Raw genomic sequence first — 21,211 nt, 5'->3', positions numbered from 1 at the left:
GACTTCTGGAAAGGAGCTGCCACCCGGAACACTCTCAGGGTTCCCCTTTGCTGTGTCTCACCACAAAAGAGATGCTAAGGCTTGTGGCGGCGGGGCAGGGGGCGGTTAGCAGACAGGCCCGGCCATCTCCAGGGACGGTGGGAATCCCAGGCTCAGGACCATTCCGAACCCAGGACTCGCCTCCTGGAGGGTCACAGACTCTGCAGCCGGGCTGTAGGGAGTGCCTGGCCACCGTCACAACCCCCAGCCCTGTGCCCCCCACGTCTTCTCTCCCACGAGCCGGGGGGTCACGGTGGCGTGACCAGCCCTCCTAGTTTTATGTCGAGTCCCGTGACCACGGGAGCCCCTCGGTCCCAGGCCAGGGGAAGCGGTTGCTCCCCTAAGCCTTGATCATTCCCGCTAAGAGTTTGGTGGCCAGTTCTGTTCAGCTGTAGGAATTAGTGTTTATTAAGACTCACTGTGCCCATATCCTGCACTACTGATGCTCTCATGAAGCTTTGTGATATCCTTGTGAAGTGGGCACAGTGATTATCCCCGCTGACGGGGCGGGGAAACAGGCTCAAGGGAGCTCCTTGACTGGCCTGAAGTCCCACCCGTGGGAAGTGGCTGAGCCTGGACTCACATCAGTTCCCAGACACATAACACCTGACACGGGGCTGCACCTTGGAATCAGCGAGACGGCTGCCGGCCCGGAGGCAGTCACCAAGGAATTGCCTTTGCATGTTTGTGAATAACCTGGATTGTTATCAGTAATCACTGTTTTACTCACTTTGGCAGAGAAGTGTGCATTTTTTTGGAGCTCTGTGTGTTGGGTTTAATTGCTGTTTGAAATGTCTCCTGAGAAACTGCAGGATGACTCAGGCTGAAGATGAAAAGTAACTCTACCCAGAAATACCTGGAAATAGTAGTAGGGGGTCCGTCTGATATTGATGAAGCAAATTTTGTTGCTGGAGGAACAACCATTGGTTTTTGCAAAGCAACAACTGAGAGATGGAGTCCCTCAACTAGACAAAGCTGAATTAAGGTTACTGCTGAGCTGCGTGGAAAAGCATGGTCTGTACCATTAGTTCTCAAACTTGTGTTTATCAGAATCATGTGGGCAGCTTGTTAGACCAGATTGCTGGGCCCACCCTCGAGTTTCCGATTCAGTAAGCTGGGGTGGGGCCCAAGAACTTGCCTCTGTAGCAAATTCCTAGGTAAGTCCATTACTGCTGCCTGGGCACCCAACACTGCGGGCTGGGGACCACACTTTGAAAACCACTAGCTAAATCCCAGAGTAGATGAAGCATCTCAACAAGAGGCGGGGCTGGTTGGTCATGTCATCAAAGAGACTTGGCAAGAAGCTGGAACATCAGTTTGTCAGAATCTTTTGCCAGCTTTAAACAAAAGCCACTTAACTCCTCCCGACATATTTCAGCTGAGAAGAAGGGGAAACCATGAGTTTGCTCAAACACCAAATGCCGATCCACCTGGGTGTTCTTTGACACACATTGGGGTGAGGTTGTCATTGCTCAAGGCGCCCAAGAGCTGCATGCCGGGAAGGTGGATTTCCTGCCAAATGTTCAGTGAACTCTTAGAGAACTCACTCAATACATATACAGTCTCTAAGGAATATCAGTATATGTAAAATACCTGAGGAATATGAAAGCAGTGCATTATCATGGTTGAATTGACAGCTTTTAAAAATTCATTGTATATAAAATAATGTGACATCTTACGGTCTATAACATCTTAGCTTCAAAGAGGGAGAATGTTTGTTTTAAGAGAAAACATAACTGGCACCTCAGACCTTTGGAGTGGGTATTACTGCTTCAGGCAAAGCTGAAATAGGGAGTGATGTCAGGCCTGTGTTGATTTAAAGAAGTGTACTTTGTAAATACAACGGAGAAATGTCAAAGGTGGTGCCTCCGTGACTGAAGTTTGGGAAGCAGAATATGACATTGGCTCTCAAAATCATCAGGAGGGCCTCTCAGCCTGACAGATTCACCTGAAAAAGCCCTCGAGGCCGTATTTACTCCTGTCTGAAGCCAGATCTCCATGTGACGATTACATATAATAAAGGAGGAAAGAAAATACATATTCCCAAACTGCAAACTATAAACTTAATTAACAAAGCAGTAAAAACAGTTTTAAGAAAAGACATTTGGGACTGCCTGTTTTACCTGTTATAATGAGAAAAGTTAAAGACAAAGATGATAATGATGTTTGGTCTTCTTTTCATTTATTCTTTTTTCCTCAAAACTTCCGTGAGAATATAAGGTTGGTTTTTGGGCTGGTTGGTTTTAGGAGTGCTTGAAGAGTGTTTGTGTTTAGAGAGTATTCGTAGTTTGCCCAGAATTCCTTCAGTCAGCTCCTTTCTGGTTTTTGAAAGGATTTTGTGATAAAGCTTCTGAAAGTACAGGACCTAGTGCATTTGGGTGAAGTTAACAGAAAACCTACCTGGTATAAACGATAGGACATTTTTTGTTTAATGAGTGTGGATTTGAACGGGTTTCAGGGCTCTGGCTCAGCAGCTCCCTTTATGGTTACAAAGTGGCTGCCTAGATCCAGACATCACATCCTCATCAGCCATGTCCAAAGACAAACAGGGCAACCAGGGCAGCAAGAATGAGTTTTCCTCAACTTACGTCTCTTTCTGCCCCCACCTTTTTTTTAAACCAGGGAGAAAATCTTTCCCAGAAGCCCCCTCAGTGGATGTTCTCTAGTGTCTCATCAGCTAGAACAGGGTCGCGTGATCACTCCTAAGCAGCAAGAAACAGTGGAAAAACAATCTAACATAATCATTCTCACAAAGGAATATAGGCAAAGGGAGTAAGCTACTGGGTATGCATATTAGGAAAATTAATAATCATCCTATCTTTTAGTTTCAGCTCCAGAATTTGTTTTTGAACATGGCTATCAAACTTATCTGCCCACGGAAAGCAACGAAAACCAGACAGCCACTGTTATCTCTCTCCCTGCCAAGTCGCGTGCCAAAAAGCCCACAGCCCCACCTGCTCAGAAGAGGCTCAACTGCTGCTATCCAGGTAAAGGCGACGTTGAGTCCTGCTTGTGCAGAGAGTGTGACATTCACCAGGTCCCGGGCTCGAGCTCCTGGGTTCTCGACAACTGGGCAAAGAAGTGCTGCAAACTGCCTGGCTTAGAAATCAACCCCACAGAATTTCCACCATCACGCATGGCGCACCTCTCACTGCCTCTGCTCACCATGCACTTGGGCTCTGAGACTTTAACAGCCAAGGACCTTTGAATGGGAACAGTGAGAATTTCAGATTTCTGTGAATTTTTCTTGGTGCTACAGCTTAGGAAGATATCCAGAAAAATTGTCCCTTACCTACTTTAAAAAAGGAAAACAAAAAAATTTATTTGGAAATAATTTCAGACTTAGGGAAAAGTTGCGAAAATAGTACAGAAAGTTTCTGAGCAGTCTTCTGTTATTGTTGTGTCTGACTCTTTTCCACCCCATGGGCTGCAGCATGCTGGGCCTCCCTGCCCTTCACTGTCTCCTGGAGTTTGTTCAAACTCATGTCCATTGCAGTCGGTGAAGCTAACTAACCATCTCCTCCTCTGCCCGCCCCTTCTTTTCCCTTTGACCTTTACCTTTCATCCGGATTTCCCAAATATTAACATATCACATTTGCTTTGTTTTTTCTGGTGGTTGGTGGGTTAGTCACTTCAGTCCTGTCCGACTCTTTGCAACCCCGTGGACTGCAGCCCGCCAGGCTCCTCTGTCCATGGGATTCTCCAGGCAAGAATGCTGGAGTGGGTTGCCATTTCCTCCTCCAGGGGATCTTCCTGATCCAGAAGTTGAACCGAGGTCTCCCGCATTGCAGGCAGATTCTTTACCAACTGAGCTACAAGGGAAGCCCCTGTTTTTTTCTAAATGAACATATATTCCCCTCAAAGTTGCAGACATGACCTTTACCTCTAAGCACCTTAATATAAATTTCCTAGAAACAAGGAAATTCTTTTATATAACCACAGTACAATCATCAAAATCAGGAAATTAGCATTGATAAATGCTGTTATCAAACTGCTGACTTTATCAAGAGTTTGCCAACTGTTCTCATTAAAGTCCTCTGTATCAAAAGAAAAATATTTTTCCCTTGGTCCAGGACCCAAGTTGTGATCACACATGGCATTTAGTTTTCATGTGTCTTTAGTTTCCTTTAAGCTTTTGTCTTTCATGAACTTGATATTTTTGCAAAGTAACAGGCCAGTTATCGCATAAAATGTTCATCACTTTGGGTCTGTCTGATTAGACTTAGGTGCAGCACAGAAGTGATGTTACATGCTTCTTGATTCCTGGTATCAGGATTCACACTGATACCTGTTGGTCCTGCTGCTGCTGCTGCAGCTAAGTCGCTTCTGTTGTGTCCGACTCTGTGCGACCCCATAGACGGCAGCCCACCAGGCTCCCGTCCCGGGATTCTCCAGGCAGCGCACTGGAGCGGGCTGCCACTGCCTCTCCGGCTCGTCCTGTTGCCGTGCTGTTAATGTCCATCCGTCGGTTAAGGAAGTTGCTTTGCGGCTTCTCCGTTCTAGAGTGACTGTGTCCCTCTGTCGTTGATCTCTCCTTGCCTTTTTAAGGTTGCCAGTTCAAGACTGCCTATGGTATGAAGGACATGGAACGTCATTTAAAAATCCACACTGGTAAGTGGTCACACACGTCCCTCCTCTGCTGGGAGCTGGGGGTCCAGACAAGTCAGACACTTGGTATGACTCAGACCTCACTGGCCGTCACGGGAACACAGACAGAAGTGAAATAAAAACAAGATGCTGTTTCTACACATGATTTTGGCAGCAAATGTTTAGAGCAAGAAAACTCAGTGCTAGAATTGATAGGAGCAAACTTAGGAGAGGAAATGTGAACAGGTATGGGCATTTTGAGTATTGATCTGCCAGAATTAATTACAACTTAAATGCACCTGCTCTTCTCATCTGGAGGAGAATATCTTGTAAGTGTGTGTGTGGTGTGTGTGTAATGACCGGTAAACAGAGCAAGAAGGGGGAGAATAGCAACTTTTCACTTAGGTATCTTTACACTGGTCATTGGACGGATACCTGAGTGTGTGATTTTTGCAGTTTCCAAGGGGAAATTTAACACAAACTATTTTCAAAGGAGAAAAAAAAGACTGATGCATGGGAAAAGAGAACCACAGTGATTTCTGGGGATTTAATTTCCTTTGATGGATCATTTTTGTGTCTCCTAGACTTTACGCATGGAGAAGGAATTGCTTTTAGGCCATTTTAAACAAAGTATTAGGTGCTTATAAGTCAAATGGTATAGTCATGTATAAGTTCAATGAGTATCCATCTATATATGGGAGGGACACTGAAATTTGTCTTGGGCATCACTAATTGCCCAAAATCTGCTACTTAGCCTCAGATAAAGTATCTATAAGGGAAAATGAAGACAATAAGATATCCAGCAGTTATCTCAGATATTTCCTTGGCCACAGGTCTAATCAGCCTCACAGCATCTCATCATTTGAATTTCATCGAGTTATCAGACTCTGAAATTATTATGTTTCAGGTATTGGTAAGCATTCTCAATGTACCAAGCAGTAAATCTCTCCTGGGGGTTTCCTATGTTGAAATTCCATCAGTCACATATAGCATATTCATCATTGCAAGAGTACAGTGCTATGATGACTTACGAAAATTAGGGAAATATTATAAAGTATAAGTGAGGACAGTGGCCTGAAGTTCACTGCTGCAGATCCTCAGGGAGTGTCCTCTCCTCCCAGTTAACCAGGCTTGGGTTTGTAAGGTGGCTTCTGTATAACTGTAGCGTCTCCATTAACATCTTCAAGTCGGAGAGCTGACAGAGTGTCCTTGCCTTAGACGAGGGTGTGGCCAGGACCAACGGGAGCAGGACTCTGTGCCAGCAGAGCTGGCCCAAAACCACCCGCCCGGCTCTACCACTGTCCAGCATCGGAGTACGCAGGATGGCAACCCACAGCTGTAGCAGCTGACAGTAACGAGAAGTGATGGTTGCTGGATTTTCTGACCATGAACATTTTTAATAATAAAATTATAATCTTTAATTCACTTCTGTAGATGTATTCTTAAATCCCAGATGTTTATTCTATGAAGATAGTGATGACCTTTGACTGACAATTGACTTTAGCACTTAGCTATTTAGGATTTGGTCAAAATATGTGTTTGGTATGTAAAAAGTGAAAATCCTGACTCACTGCCTGCCTCCTTCATATCTGATACATGCCCCAAAGTCATCAGCCTTTATAGTCCAGCGTGTCTCATTCTTAAATTTTGGCATGAGTCGCTCAGTCGTGTCTGACTCTTTGCATCCCCATGGACTGCAGCCCACCAGGCTCCTCTGTCCATGGGATTCTTCAGACAAGAACACTGGAGTGGGTTGCCATTTCCTCCTCCAGGGGATCTTCCCGACCCAGGGATCAAACCCAGGGATCAAACCCAGGTCTCCCACATTGCAGGCAGATTCTTTACTATCTGAGCCACCAGGGAAGCCTATACTGGGCTTTAACAGACACAAAATGTACTTTTTCCATTTCTTATGAAATTAATATTGTAGACACTCTCACTGCAGCTTGCTGTTTCTCCCTTAATGCTGGAGGTCTTTCCACATCCATATGTAGGTGTATCCACTTCATTCTTTCAATGGCCAAGTAGGAAACTGGTTCATTAATTTACAGTACATCCATACAGTGAAATACTTCACCCTTAACAATTATGTTCTAGAAATTTAATGATATGAACATGATTGAAATTATTTCAAGTATAAGAAAGTAGCCAATAATAGGGAGACAGTGTTGCATTTGGCTAAGAAGGCAAGGCCATCCTGGATTCTAATCCAAGTTGAAAGTGTTAAGTAAAATCATTGAGAGACACAGTACCATTCAAAAAGTATTTAAATTGATATTGGTCAGGAAGGCTTTTGTACCCCAAAATGTACACACACATACAAAAGTCATCAGAAAAGCATACATCAAAAAATTGGCAGGTGTTCAAGGGTGGCAGGGCTTCCCTGATAGCTCAGTTGATAAAGAATCCGCCTGCAATGCAGGAAACCCCAGTTCACTTCCTGGGTCAGGAAGATCCCCTGGAGAAGGGATAGGCTACCCACTCCAGTGTTCCTGGGCTTCCCTTGTGGCTCAGCTGGTAAAGAATCCACCTGCAATGCAGGAGACCTGGATTCAACCCCTGGGTTAGGAAGATCCTCTGCAGAAGGGAAAGGCTACCCAGTCCAGTATTCTGGCCCGGAGAATTCCATGGACTGTATAGCATAGTCCATGAGGTCGCAGAGTCGAACACAACTGAGCGACTTTCACTTCACTTTCAAGGGTGGCAAGACGACAGGTGTGTCAGTGAGTACAGATTAAGCTGCTGTAACAAAGGAGCTCACATGCCAGCTCACACACGGCAGGGGTCTGTGTCTGTCTGGCGTAACCACACGGCAGGGGTCTGTGTCTGTCTGGCGTAACCACACGGCAGGGGTCTGTCTGTCTCGCATAACCGTCCAGAGGTGAGCAGGTGGTCTAGGCAGACAGGCAACGTGTTCTGGGAGGCCGTCTGAGGACTGAAGTCCCGCCTGCTGTCACAGTGCGTTGGGCACGTATCCACCCTCGGCAGCCGTGATGTCCTCACATGTTTGCTCACTTCCATGTCATGGTAACAGCTGGCAAGACAGGTGGAAAGAGAAAAAGTAAAAGTCAAGCAATTTCCTTTTAGGAAAGGAACCATCTACCTCCTCTGCCGTTTGATTGATGGTGACTTTATTGCAGAATCACCCCTGGCTGCAAGTGAGGCTGAGAAATGTATTCTTAGGCTGGTCAGCCATAAGCTCAGAGACTCTTGAGTTTTGGGCTGTGTCTGTTATGAAAAAGAAAAAAGAACAAATGGGTATAAAAGACAAAGTTTCTCATTTTTACTTAGCTGCACTTTAAAATTTGAGCTGCTTTCTATTTTTAATTGATAAGGAATTCATATTCACTGTCAGAAAAATTAGAAAATCCTAATCAACAAAATAGAAGCAGTTCCCCGTCTCCCAAGATGCCAGCTCTCTGCTGATTACGCATCTAGCTTTTTTCATTATTATTGTTTCTTTATTTGACTGCACTGGGTCTTAGCTGCAGCCTGTGGGATCTAGTTCCTTCACCAAAGATTGAACCCTAGCCCGTTGCATCGGGAGTGCAGTCTCGGCGACTGAACCACTAGGGGACCCCCATCTAGTTTTATGTTTTAATTGGAGTATAATAGCTTTACAATCTTGTTTTAGTTTCTGCTGTACCACAAAGTGAATCAGCTATGTGTGTGTATATATTTAAGCATATATATATATACACATATATATATATACATAGCCCCTCCCCCTTGAACCTCCCTCCCTCCCCACCACCCCGCCCTCTAGGTCATCTCTAGGTCATCACGGAGCACCAAGCTGGGCTCTCTGCGCTGCACAGCAGCTCCCCACCAGCTGTCTATTGACAACTAAAACCCATCCGTCTAGTTTGGGCGGCGGAGGGGGCGGGAGGGGGCAATTTCCAAATATTCTTGGGCGACTGTGCCTTACTCTTTTCTTAAGGCCGCGGGGAGTAAGCCTTTCTCTCCTTTCGCTTTTTCCCTGCTGCCGCGCCTGCTTGTGTGAAGGCGACAAGCCCCACAAGTGTGACGTCTGCGGCAAGTGCTTCAGCCGGAAGGACAAGCTGAAAACCCACATGCGCTGCCACACGGGCGTGAGGCCCTACAAGTGCAAGAGCTGCGACTACGCGGCCGCCGACAGCAGCAGCCTCAACAAGCACCTGCGCATCCACTCGGACGAGCGGCCCTTCAAGTGCCAGCTCTGCCCCTACGCCAGCCGCAACTCCAGCCAGCTCACCGTGCACCTGCGCTCCCACACGGGTAAGTCCCCCGTGCGGCCCTCGCCCTGCGCGCCCACCGGCCTGGCGCTCAGGCACCGGCACCTTCCCGCGCTGAGTCACAACCTCGGGCAGGGAACTGCGCGCAGCAGTTCACCCCCCCAGGGTGCCGTCTTGCTCGTCAACTGCTCAGAAGCATCTTTCTCTGAACAACAGGGGAGAACAGTCAAGTTCCAGCTTTATGCATTTCTTTATATAGCTCTGTAACTCACCCACTAGCATTTCATCAAGAAGGTGCTCTAAATGAAATTTTGATATAAAATGCATTTTTAGTAAGTGTCTGCACAACATGTGGTTAGACATTTCGATGATTGTTTTAAAGAATACTCATCACTTCATCATGGGACAGCTTGATGGAAAAACTCAGCAGAGTAGGTAACTTAACAAATTAGGTACGTTTTCCTTTTAGCAAGTGTGTGTCTGTTAGCTTTCGATTCACTGACGCTGTGTAACAACCACCACAAAATCTCCGTGGCATAATATATTAGTAAAAGCATTCATTGCTCACATACTTCAGGTCAGCAGGCAGTTGGCTAGACATTCCGTTGATCTTGGCCGGGCTTAATCACGTATGTGGGAAAGGCCGGGTGTCCACTGACCTTGGCTGGGCATCTGCCGGCTGTCCCCCTGCTTTAGCTGGGGCAGTCTGGCTGTGTCCGCATACCTCATGGCCTCCTTCTGGGCCCAGTGGGACGATGGCAGACAAAACGAGTATGCCCCTCTGTGTAAGCTCATGGCAAGCCTCTGCTTGCATCCCGTTGGCTAAAGTCAGTTACCTGATTGGACCTGGTATCAAGGGGTGGGGCTGAGCTCACCCACAGTGGAGGGTCATCAAAGGTTACATGGCGAAGGCCGTCTTCACACCAACCGGAGTTCACTCCACCATCATCCACTTCTCTCTGACAGGCAGGTGGGTTCTTGCTCTCCCCAGACCCCCATAAGTCACATCTAATCATAGAATCAGCTTTAAAGGCCAGGATCCTATGATCTCCATCAGGCATAGATATGGCTTCTCTTGACCTAGAGCCTTTTGAATTTGAAATAGAAAGACAAATTGTCTGTCCCCACACTCCCAACCAATAGCAGTGAAACACAGTCAGAATACTTGGAATAATCCTGCCATTCCAAGGGGGAGGAACAGGAGGCACTTGGAAGTCACTGGTCCACAGATTTCTGAACTCTCTCTGGAAAGATGCTTCTAGGTCCCCCAGTTCTGAGGACAGGGAGTGTTTCTTGAATAAGCGTTGGCCCAGCTGCCTGGCTTTCGGCTCTGTCCCCTGCAGCGTCCCCTTCCTTCTCCACTTCTGAAAAGGAGTGGAAGTGTACTTTTGAGAAACTTTCTCCACCTGCTTCCATCCTAGAGAAACTTGGGGTCTTTTATTTTTCTCTAGACTGGTGACATCGTTGCTAGTAGAGCTCCCTTAAAACTCTGCACTTCCTGTGTGTCTGTGTGCCAGAAGCCACACCCATACTCCTCTTGGAGGCTTGCCTTCTTCTAAACCTAATTATAGACACTTTTGGCGTGTAGCCTTCTGGAGGTTGAAACCAGTGAGACTTTTAGGAATCCTTGTCCAGCTGAGAGGACTTAGCCGGCACCAGCTTTATTCTTCTGGAGATTTTAAGCAGGACCCTTATGCTTTCACCCCTCTTTCCCTGTTTGTTCTTCCCTCTGCGATCAGTTCCCTGGATGTGATCTTTGTCTTCCTTTGAAAATCGTTTGCTGGTTGGAGATGAGCAGCTTCATCCCGACCAGCACACCTTTGACTTTCTGTATCATCTCTAGATTTCTTTTGAAATGGCCTGTTCTTGTTTGAGTTTGTCTCTTTCTTGTGGGACCTTATCAGACACAGCGTGTAAGACACTTTGACTGTTCTGCTTAGAACTAATCTCTTTGCTCAGATCCAAACTTCAGTGGGTACACTTTCTATCTTCTGAGTCACAACAGGTAACAGTTTTGCCAAACATCTGCCGCTCAGTTCTGACCGTCGCCACTATTCCCTGCCTCTACCTGCCGCCCAGGCGCTCAGTCAGCGCCACATATTGTACTTTTCTGCTAAGGCAGCACTGTGATTCTGGATGCTAATATGTGTATCAGTCATCTAATGTCACAATGATGCTGTGTAACAAAAGGCCCCAGAAAGCCTCAGTGGACTCAGCAGCATGCCTTCTCTGCGTGTGTTTGGGGATCAGCTGAGTGTCACCTGGTCAACTCTGCTGGTCTTCGCTGGGCTCACTTACAGATGCAAGGCTCTGCCGGCTGTGGGCCGGGTGTCCAGGGGCCTTGGCTGCAGCAGCCCAGCTCTGCGGGCAAGGACAGCATTGGCCTTCTCATGGGAGCAGGTGACAGAGGCACACGTGGGCAGAGCCTGACTCATGGGCCCTGGTTCAAGCCGCTACTTGCATCAAGTCTAGTTGGCACACCGTCTGCCAAACCCAGCGACATGATTGAGGCTATCATCTGTGGGGTCATGGAAGGTCACCCTGCCCCTGCCAGGAGAGCCTGCATAATCACTTACCTGGGATAGGCTGTGGGTGCAGAGAGGGCCAGGAGGTGGGGACCTCTGGGAGCATTATGATACTATAGCAAGTTAAGATGCTGGCATGACTGCTGTCCATTTGCTTTTCTTCAGAAGTCTCTCCCACCTAAGTTAGGGGCACTGAAGGATGCACTTAGTGAAGTGGGTCAGAGTCAACTTAGGAGGGAAAGCTTGCCATTTATAGTAGCATATTTAAGTTGGTCTAGTGCTCTTGCCTGGAAAATCCCATGGGCGGAGGAGCCTGGTGGGCTGCAGTCTGAGGGGTCGCTAAGAGTTGGACACGACTGAGCAACTTCACTTTCACTTTTCACTTTCATGCATTGGAGAAGGAAATGGCAACCCCCTTCAGTGTTCTTGCCTGGAGAATCCCAGGGACAGGGGAGCCTGGTGGGCTGCCCTCTATGGGGTCGCACAGAGTCGGACACGACTGAAGCGACTTAGCAGCAGCAGCAGAAAAGGTATATTTTCTAAAGATTTAACTGTATGCCACTTATGCAGGGTCTCCATGGAACATTCATTTCCGTTTTATAAATCTGTGACACTTGTAATTTCTTTAAGTTGTAGACTTAATAGAAGTTTGTTTTTACTTTTTCCTCTCTTGGATCAACTACCTTGTCTTAGCAGCAACCTGAACTCAAGAAAGCTCTGTCAGCTTAAACACATCAGTTGCTTATCCATTGAGCACCACTCATTGAGTCCTACCAGGTATCAGATACTGTGGGAACCAGGTAGTGGGCAGGAACAAACGTAGTCGTTAGCTTTGGAGAATTTCTGGTACTATGGGACTGGTACTAACATTTCTGCCTCATTTAAGAAATTAATTTACGGTTAAAAGGAAAAGGATTTCCCTGGTAGCTCAGCTCGTAAAGAATCCGCCTGCAATGCAGGAGACCGGATTCTATCCCTGGGTCAGGAAGATCCCCCTGGAGGAGGGCATAGCTACCCACTCCAGTATTCTTGCCTGGAGAACTCCATGAACAGAGGAGCCTGGCAGGCTTCAGTCCACGGGGTTGCAAAGAATCGGACATGACTGAGCACCTTTCACTTTCACTTTAAAAGGAGAAAGAAGGTATAAAAGTTTTTTAAAAAAGGAAAAAGATGATGACGAAGAGATTTAAACCCTCTGCTTTCATGTCAGAAAGTGCTGTTAAGCTCTGCAACTCAGCTCTGAGACTTGGTTACCTGGTTTTTCCAGGTTTGACCTTTGCTGGTTGCTTAAAAAAAAAAAAAAAGGCAAACAGATGGTCACAATTGGGGCAGTGATGTAATTGGAATGCCTCGTAGAACATTCTGAAGCAACAGTTCTTCCTCTGAATTCACAGACATCTCCACCCCGAGATCCATGAGTAGAATTTAGGAGGCCCATGAACTTGGATGAGGGAAAAAATCACATCTTCGTTCTCACTGATCTTACTGGAGCGTGATGTGTCCTTCAGTTATGAAAACAGGCATCCAATCTGATTCCAGTATGTGTGACCTTGTCAATAGAAGTCACAGATCTTTTTATAGCGAGTATTTTTGATCGATCAAAGTAAAGTTTACTTTCTTCTCTATTTAGAAAGTATTGTAGTCCCAGAGGAGCCTGGTAGGAGGCCGTCTATGGGGCCACACAGAGTCGGACACGACTGAAGTGACTTAGCAGCAGCAGCAGCAGACCCGCCTCTGCAGCTTGTCACTTCATGCACTAATAAAGCACACACATCGCCAAATCACAGGCTTTTTTCTTTCGATTTTTAATAACTTCCAGTGCAACTAGTTTCTCTTGTCTTCCTATTGATTTTTTTTTAGTTTACTTTGTGCCTTTAAACGTTGTCCTGAGAAAGGGTCCACGGATTTCACTGCCAAAAAGGGGTCCCGTGGCATGAAAAAGGTTACGAGCAGCATTCTAAGGCAGAAGTCAGCAAACTTTTTCTTTTTTGTTTTGATGGTTCTATACATTCACTTATGGCTGTGCCGGGTCTTTGTTGCTGCACGTGGGCCTTCCCCCGGTGCAGTGAGTGGGGGCCGCCCCACAGTCGGGGTGCTGGCTGCCATTGCGTGGCGCCTCCCAGTGGGGGGCATGGGCTCAGGGCTCGAGGGCTCAGCAGTCACGGCTCCCCGGCTCTGGAGCCCAGGCTCGGCAGTCACAGCACACAGGCCTAGTTGCTCCAAGGCACGTGAGATCTCCCAGACCAGGGATCGAACCAGCATCTCCTGCTTTGGCAGGCGGACTCTCTACCACGGAGCTAACTTTTCCATAAAGGGCCAGATAGTTAATACTGTAGGCTTTGTGGACCATACAGCATCTGTCACAGTTACTCATCTCTGCTGTGGCGGCATGAAAGCAATCGTCAGCAACACATTATCAGATGCACGCAACTGTGTTACAATAAAACTTTATTTACAGAAATGAACTGTGGGCCGGATTTGTCCCATAGTCTGTATAGCTTACCATTCCTTGTTCGAGAGTGTCGTGTGAATGACCTTAGTGGCATTTTAGTCATGCAGAGCGTTGTTTGGTTTGGAGCGTCTTCATTTTCTCAAAGCTTATTTAATCTGCTCCCTGCCATTGTTAATTGCATTTATCAAACATCTCACGATGATGTTATAGGTCTTGTACCAAAAAGCTGGAACACAATCCCACTCTTTTAAGTTTATGGTAAGAAAGCTTTGGTCGTATGTACAGATAATCACCCAGCACCTAAAATACCAGCTTTGGAATCAGCCTGGGTTGGAATCCGAGCTCTGCCATGTACTACCCAGTGATTGTGAACCAGTGATGTAGCCCCTCTAGGCCTCAGTCTTCTCATTCATAAATAGTACTGAGAATAATATTGACAGTGGTACCCACCTCATAGGAATGTCGGGATCTTCAAATGAGACCATTCTTGTGGAATGCTCAGCAGGGCACCTGCCTTCCCAGAAGCCACCGAAGACTCTTGGCTGCTATTTCTCTTGCTCAAACAGCATTGCAATGGGTGGGCTCTCCAATTTGCTTCAGTTATCAGATGATTGGGACTTGGCATTCACTGAGGAAATAAATTTGGAATATCCATGTCCTTTCAGATGTTTGCAGTTTCGCTTTTCCTGTTCATCTTTCACCGAACATGAATCTTAAAAAAAAAAAAAATCAAGCAGCTGGATTTTGTAACTCCAAGAGTAAAGAACGCAGCTGGCGATGTGGGATAAATAAGTTGCACGCAATAAACACATCTTTAATGATAAAAATCGACACGAAGTATAAGCGGGGCGTCTCAATCACTGTAAAAAGAATATTCTGATGAGTGAGCACGGAGCTGACTGATTTGAAAATGTACCCTTGAATCTATTACAACACGTAACTCAATCAAAATCAACGGATTATGCAAAATTAGACATCTGTGAATGGTTCGGTAGCAGAGCAAGCACATTAACTGTAGGAAGAGCTAGCCTGATTGTTTTAAAGGATACACTGAGCATATTCACAAATCTTATTTTACGGGGGACGATTAATTTTGATTTTCAGGCTCCATTTTCCTTCCGGGTATTATGATGGTGGTGGTGGGAAAGTTTGGGGAAAGGAAAGAAGCCCCGGACCCCTCTTTTTTTTTTTTCCCTCCCAGGGGCCGCTAGGAGCCGCAGTTAGAAGGTCTCCGCCGCCCGCCTCGGTTGGAGCGGGTTTCTGGTGTGTGCTTCGGGGGGATCCGCTGTGGGTGTTGCCTGCCTGTTCTCATCGAAACTCACCTTGTGTTGACAGGGGACGCCCCCTTCCAGTGCTGGCTCTGTAGCGCCAAGTTCAAAATCAGCTCGGACTTGAAAAGGCACATGCGCGTGCACTCGGGGGAGAAGCCTTTCAAGTGCGAGTTCTGCAGTGTCCGCTGCACCATGAAGGGGAACCTCAAGTCGCACATCCGCATCAAGCACAGCGGGGACAGCTTCAAGTGTCCGCACTGCGACTTCCTGGGGGACAGCAAGGCCACGCTCCGCAAGCACAGCCGGCTGCACCAGGCCGAGCACCCCGAGAAGTGCCCCGAGTGCAGCTACTCGTGCCCCAGCAAGGCCGCCCTGCGCGTGCACAGCCGCGTGCACTGCCCCGACCGGCCCTTCAAGTGCGACTTCTGCAGCTTCGACACCAAGCGGCCCAGCAACCTGGCCAAGCACGTGAAGAAGCTCCACGGCGACGCGCTCAAGAGCGAGGCGGCGGAGCGGAGAGAGGCGGGTCGGTCGAGCGGCCGCCAGGCGGCCAAGCTGGACGCCAAGAAGACCTTCCACTGCGACCGCTGCGACGCCTCGTTCATGCGCGAGGACTCGCTCCGCAGCCACAAGCGGCAGCACAGTGAGTACGGCGACGGCAAGGGCGCCGACGGGACGGTCCTGCAGCTCCGGGTGGACGCCGGCAAGCCGCCCGCCGCGCCGCTGGCCGTGGGGCACCTCCAGGTGCCCCTCCCGCCCACCCCGGCGCCCCAGTTCGGCGAGGGCAGGGTCAAAATCATCGTCGGCCACCAAGTGCCCCAGGCCAGCACCATCGTCCAGGCGGCGGCGGCCGCCGTGAACATCGTGCAGCCCACGCTGGTGGCGCCGAACCCCGAGGAGCTGCGGGGCAACAGCCGGCTGCAGATCCTCCGCCAGGTCAACCTGATCGCGCCCCCTCCGCCCTCGGGCTGCCCCAGCGAGGCCGCGGCGCTGCCCCAGCCGGCTGTCCTGCTGACCACCCACGACCAGACGGAGGGCGCCACTCTGCACCAGACCCTCATCCCCACCACCCTGGGCGGCCCCCAGGAAGGCTCTGGCAACCAGACTTTCATCACCAGCTCGGGCATCACGTGCACTGACTTCGAAGGCCTGAACGCCCTGATTCAGGAGGGGGCCGCCGAAGTGACCGTGGTCAGCGACGGAGGCCAGAGCATCGCAGTGGCCACCACGGCGCCACCCATATTCTCCACGTCCCAGCAAGAGCTCCCCAAGCAGACTTACTCCATCGTCCAAGGAGGTGCCCACCCAGCCCTGCTCTGTCCCGCGGATTCCATCCCGGACTAGTGCTTATAAAACAAAGGAAGGGGGGAAAGGACTGACAGAAAAAGAAGTCAGAATTCTGTGAGAGGTTTGCCTTTACTGTTTTCAAGGGCTGCTGTGAAAAACGCCTCGCCCCCATAATAAATTGCAATTTTATACTGCTCACTGTAATTTTTTTACACTGTGATGATTTTGAGACCTCTGGCTCACCATATGGTAACTGCTGTAGTCTCCAGTGATAGGGACATGATCCCATTTAGGGGTTGGAATGGAATGAGTAGTGAATACATTTGTTTGCTTCCAACTTGATTTCCCAACTCTAATAAAGGATTTCTCCATCTCATTAAATTTGTGTAGTAGATGGTACTTCTCAGCCTTTTGTAAGCTTCCATTCTGAAATCCCTCGAGTGTTTGGGGTAATCGTGTTTTAATACATGGATACAAATCTGTTGGCATGAAGGACCATTTTCTACATAATGTTACATGGATATTTGACTTAAAACAGTTTAGTGCAAATGTGGGGGGGGGGGGCGAAGGAATGGTTTCCTAATAAGTTGATACATGATTCAAGCATAACAAATGTTGATGATTCTTTAGAGTCACCGTATGATTTGGGTTATTGGGGGGTGTGTTATATAATTGAGAACTTGAAGAAGCAAAGATTCTTAGTCCTCTCTCATGAGTAGTATGTAAACGTCTTACCTTCTTCACAGTCTAAATATGTGTGGTGCCTAAAGTGACCCAACTATCGTTTTAATTTTAAAACTTCAGAGTGACGAACCTGACATTTCTGTTTAGATGCTAATATAATACAGGTTCCTATTAGCCTTTAGGACAACTTTCTAGGATACTGTTGTGTTAGATACTAACATACATGCAGTCCCAGGGATCAGACAAGCGAGATTGAAAAAGCATCTATGTTTTTCCAAAGTGTGGGCTGTATAGAGAGGAAAATTCAAATTTTACTGTTTTGAATTAAAATGCTGTGTGATCAGTAGGTGGCGCCAGAGAGTAGTCTCAAGTTTCCCGTACTTTGAAGACCTGAGGCTTCCCTGGGGGCTCAGATGGTAAAGAATCCACCCGCAATGCTGGAGACCCGAGATCGATCCCTGGATCGGGAAGATCCCCTGAAGAAGGGAATGGCTACCCACGCCAGTATTCTTGCCTGAAGAATTTCATATACAAAGGAGCCTCGAGGACTACATAGTTGATGGGATCGCCAAGAGTGGGACACAACTGAGCAAATAACACGTTCATTGTCAAAGATCTGAATTAGGGTCTTCATCTCTGATTTCCAGCTTCTAGCATTATCTTCAACTCAGGATGGGCTCTTAATAAATCCTAAATGAATGAAACATGCTGGCACAGAGCATCAGCAAGGATTGGTCAGGAGGGGAGGTTACACTTGTGAGAGAAGCATATTTAAAATGAGAGAACACTTTAGATACATTTTTACCAGGGTCATCAACACTTTAATTTCCCCAACGCAGGAATTGATTAAAATTCTCATGCATATCAACTCACTTTTATATAAAGATATTATCCCCCTTTTTTTGTAATAACAAACTAAGAAACTGCAAAATGGAGATGCCGGAAACCTTGGGGGTTGCCTGTTAGAAAGCCAGCTTTCCATAAGACACACAGAGTTCGAGCTGGGTTTTGTCTTTTATTTTTGATCCCTTCTATTTGAACACAGTCTTGATAATTCATTTATCTTCTTTGCCAGAATTTATGTTCATATCAGCAATGGTAATAATGCATCATTAACTGTGGTTTGATAAGAAATCAAAAAAAACTTGCAGTTTACTCTGGTAGTATTTGAGTTATCACTTTAGGATTATTGCTTGCAGCTCTTTGAGAAAATATTCAGCCACTAAATTCTACCTGGGAAACTCTCACAAACCTATGTTCTACATGTTTCTTTTTTCCCAGTATGCCCCTTGTTTCAACTTTTAAATGATATTTTTCCTGCTGATAAATGTTATATAGTCAAGATAGAAAATATGGGAACCATGTTACAACTCTTCCTCCGACATACAAATGGGTTATGTCCTGATGAAGCCATCATTAAGTTGAAAATATTGCGAAGTTGAAAATATCATGAAGTCAAAAATTCACTTAATGCAGCTAATCCACAAACATAGCTTAGCTTCACCTTCAACACGCTCGGAACATTTCATTAGCCACCAGCTGGGCTGGTGCAAAGCCCATATGTAGCAGGATATGGGATATCCCATGTAATGTATTGACTGCAGAAGCTGACAGTCATGGATGGTAGGGGTACAGAATAGCTGTAGGTGTATCACTTGTTCGTCTTCGGGATCCCATGGCTGAGTCACTGCCACTGCCCAGCCTCCGGGAGAGATGGTCAGACTGCAGAGTGCTAGCCGGGAAAAGAGCGAGATTCAAAGCGCGGTTCCATTGAATGCATACTGCTTTTGTACCATCGAAAAGTTAAAAAACTGTAAGTTGAGCCATCGTATAAATTGGGGGCCGTCTGCATATATATTAAGAAAAATTCAAAGACACAATTCTGACTACCCAGATGTAAACACTGTGACCATTTTCCTGTACTTTCCTCTCATCTCTGTTTTCTGTGCTCGTGTGTTTCCTGCTCCGGTTGCAGAGCTGGGGTTGAACTGAGCACACTGGTTTCTTTTTATACACTGTACTTGTCTTTATACCATCACATCTCCACAAAGCTGCGGCTCTCCATTTATACGAATGAGGCACATACACGCATGTGCATATACTCACGTGCATATTTGGATTTTTTTTAACAAACTGCAGTGGGAAGACTTGTTCTTCATGATAAACTATATAGAGAGCTGAACAAACACCAAGACCATAATCTCCAGCCTGTTCTTGCCCCACCCAAGGTAAGTGAGTTCTCCGTGTTCATACCAACTCAGAAGATAACTAGGAAAGGTTTGTCCTTATTTTTGTAGTAGGGCACTACCTACATTTCTCTCTGATGTGAAAAATGAAAGCGTTAGGCGCTCAGTCGTGTCCGACTCTTTGTGACCCCGTGGACTGTAGCCCACCAGGCTCCTCTGTCCATGGGATTCTCCAGGCAAGAATACTGAAGGGGGTTGCCATTCGCTACTCCAGGGGATCTTCCCGACCTGGGAATCGAACCCGGATCTCGAGATTCTTTACTGTCTGAGCCCCAGTAAAGGTCTCTCCTTATCTTTATGGCGCCATGCTGTGTACGTTTCCTTCTACCTGCTCTCACGATCCCACTTATAACAGTACTGTGTGTCAGGACAGCAACGCCTAACTTTTTTTAAGCAAAAGCTAGAGTATGAATTACCATGTTATAAACACCCAGCTCCGTATTCGTGGATATTCGGGTCGTCTGGGGCTCTGTTTACCGTCAGGAACTGCCGCAGTAAATGTCCTGCATAATTCCTTGTATTCATCTGTGCTTCATTTTCTTTCTGTAGGTTAGATTTCTCGGAGTGAGGGTCAGTGAGTTTCTCTAGTTTGCACTTGCATAGCTTCAGATGCTTTTTCAAAATGATAGTCTCACTGGGATGTGAGCCCCAGCCATCACCAACCTCGGGTGTCACTGATCTTTTGGGGTTTAGTGACCTGACGTGTGAAAATGGTAATCAGGACTCTGCATTCCCTGAGCTTGTGCTTTGATCTGCGTCTCCCTGATGCCTCCGCACAGGCTTCTGATTATTTGCATTTTTCTTACCTATGAACTTTAAACTCACACTCTCTCATTTTTCTCCTTGGGTTGTTGGGCACCTGGGACATGAACCCCATGTCTGTCCCTTTTTCATTGTACATTCCTGTGAAACTTTCCAATTTTTTTCTGTAATTAATGTTCTGTTTGGATCCTGATATATTTTGATACTACAGACTTTGCAAAAGGAAAAAAAAGAAACATTCATTTCACTCTAAATTTTCAAATCTGTAGTATGTAATTCCACTTAGTCTCTTAAAATTGTTTAGAACCCGGTATTTTTTGGGTCTGACAGCTTTCTGATTGCCTTTTTTGCTTGTTTGTTTGTGGGGTTTGGTGAAAGGTTTTGGGGATTTTTGTTTGACTTTTGATCTGGCTTTGTTGTCATTGATGGGTTTTTTGGGTTCTGTTTTGTTTGTTTGTTTTTGGTATTTTCCGTTCTCTCCTTAGGGAGTCTGCCAAGAGTTTATCTTGTTGTTTATGTAAAAGGAAATCTTTTGCTTTTTTTAATTCTTTCTTTATTCCTCCTCCATTTTATTCAGTTCAGCATTTATCTTTATTTCAGTGTTGTCTTTATTAATTCTTTCCCCTGTTTTTCTTTCAGTTTATTAGTCTAATTTCCTGTATTAAGGTCAGCCTTATTTTCAGCCTTTAATAGTAAAAGCATTTAAACCTATATATTTTCCAGTATGACTTAAAGATCTTTTATTTTTTTTTTACAAAAAAAGATCATTTTTTCGAAGTTTTAAAATCATGACTGTCATACAAATATAAAGTGAACAGGCATTAGCAATTTTATTTAATTCATTAAGTAATGAAGGAATCAGTAAGATGTTACAACAGATTCCAAGGAGAAGTCAATGAATGAACACTTAAAAAGGCAATCAGGAATACTGAAGTGAGTTCACGGACAGATGCAAATTGGTCAGTGTCTACTGGGCAACCACCAGGTGCATTCCACCCACAAAGTTTGCATTCTTACATGGTTTTTGCATTATCGTATGTTTCTGTAACTCACAAAGTTGTAAAATATCTCAAAAACACTGACAGGCATTGACCCCTATAGAATTAGGGAACCCAGGGCTGCGATCTCTCAGGACCAGCCAGTA

At 46.4% G+C, this 21,211-nt stretch overlaps 1 protein-coding gene across 3 annotated transcripts in view; it reads left to right on the top strand.

Moving 5' to 3' along the window:
- The window catches only part of ZFP64 (ZFP64 zinc finger protein), a 75,753-nt gene that overhangs the window by 14,025 nt on the left and 40,517 nt on the right, over positions 1–21,211 (top strand). The window contains exons 3-6 of one of the 3 annotated variants that reach the window (XM_018058046.1): positions 2,865–3,026; positions 4,588–4,650; positions 8,632–8,883; positions 15,153–17,068. In XM_018058046.1, coding sequence (XP_017913535.1) covers positions 2,865–3,026; positions 4,588–4,650; positions 8,632–8,883; positions 15,153–16,432 — 1,757 coding nt within the window. In that variant the 3' untranslated portion in view covers positions 16,433–17,068. Of the gene's footprint in view, positions 1–2,864; positions 3,027–4,587; positions 4,651–8,631; positions 8,884–15,152; positions 17,069–21,211 lie in introns of those variants that run through there. The other 2 variants (XM_018058045.1, XM_018058047.1) reach the window with 2 other exon arrangements.

The sequence above is a fragment of the Capra hircus genome, chromosome 13 (genome assembly GCF_001704415.2).
Source record: "Capra hircus breed San Clemente chromosome 13, ASM170441v1, whole genome shotgun sequence".
Taxonomy (NCBI): Eukaryota; Metazoa; Chordata; class Mammalia; order Artiodactyla; family Bovidae; genus Capra; species Capra hircus.
The sequence above is the reverse complement of the archived record's forward strand: the minus strand, read 5'-3'. Positions and strand labels throughout refer to the sequence as shown.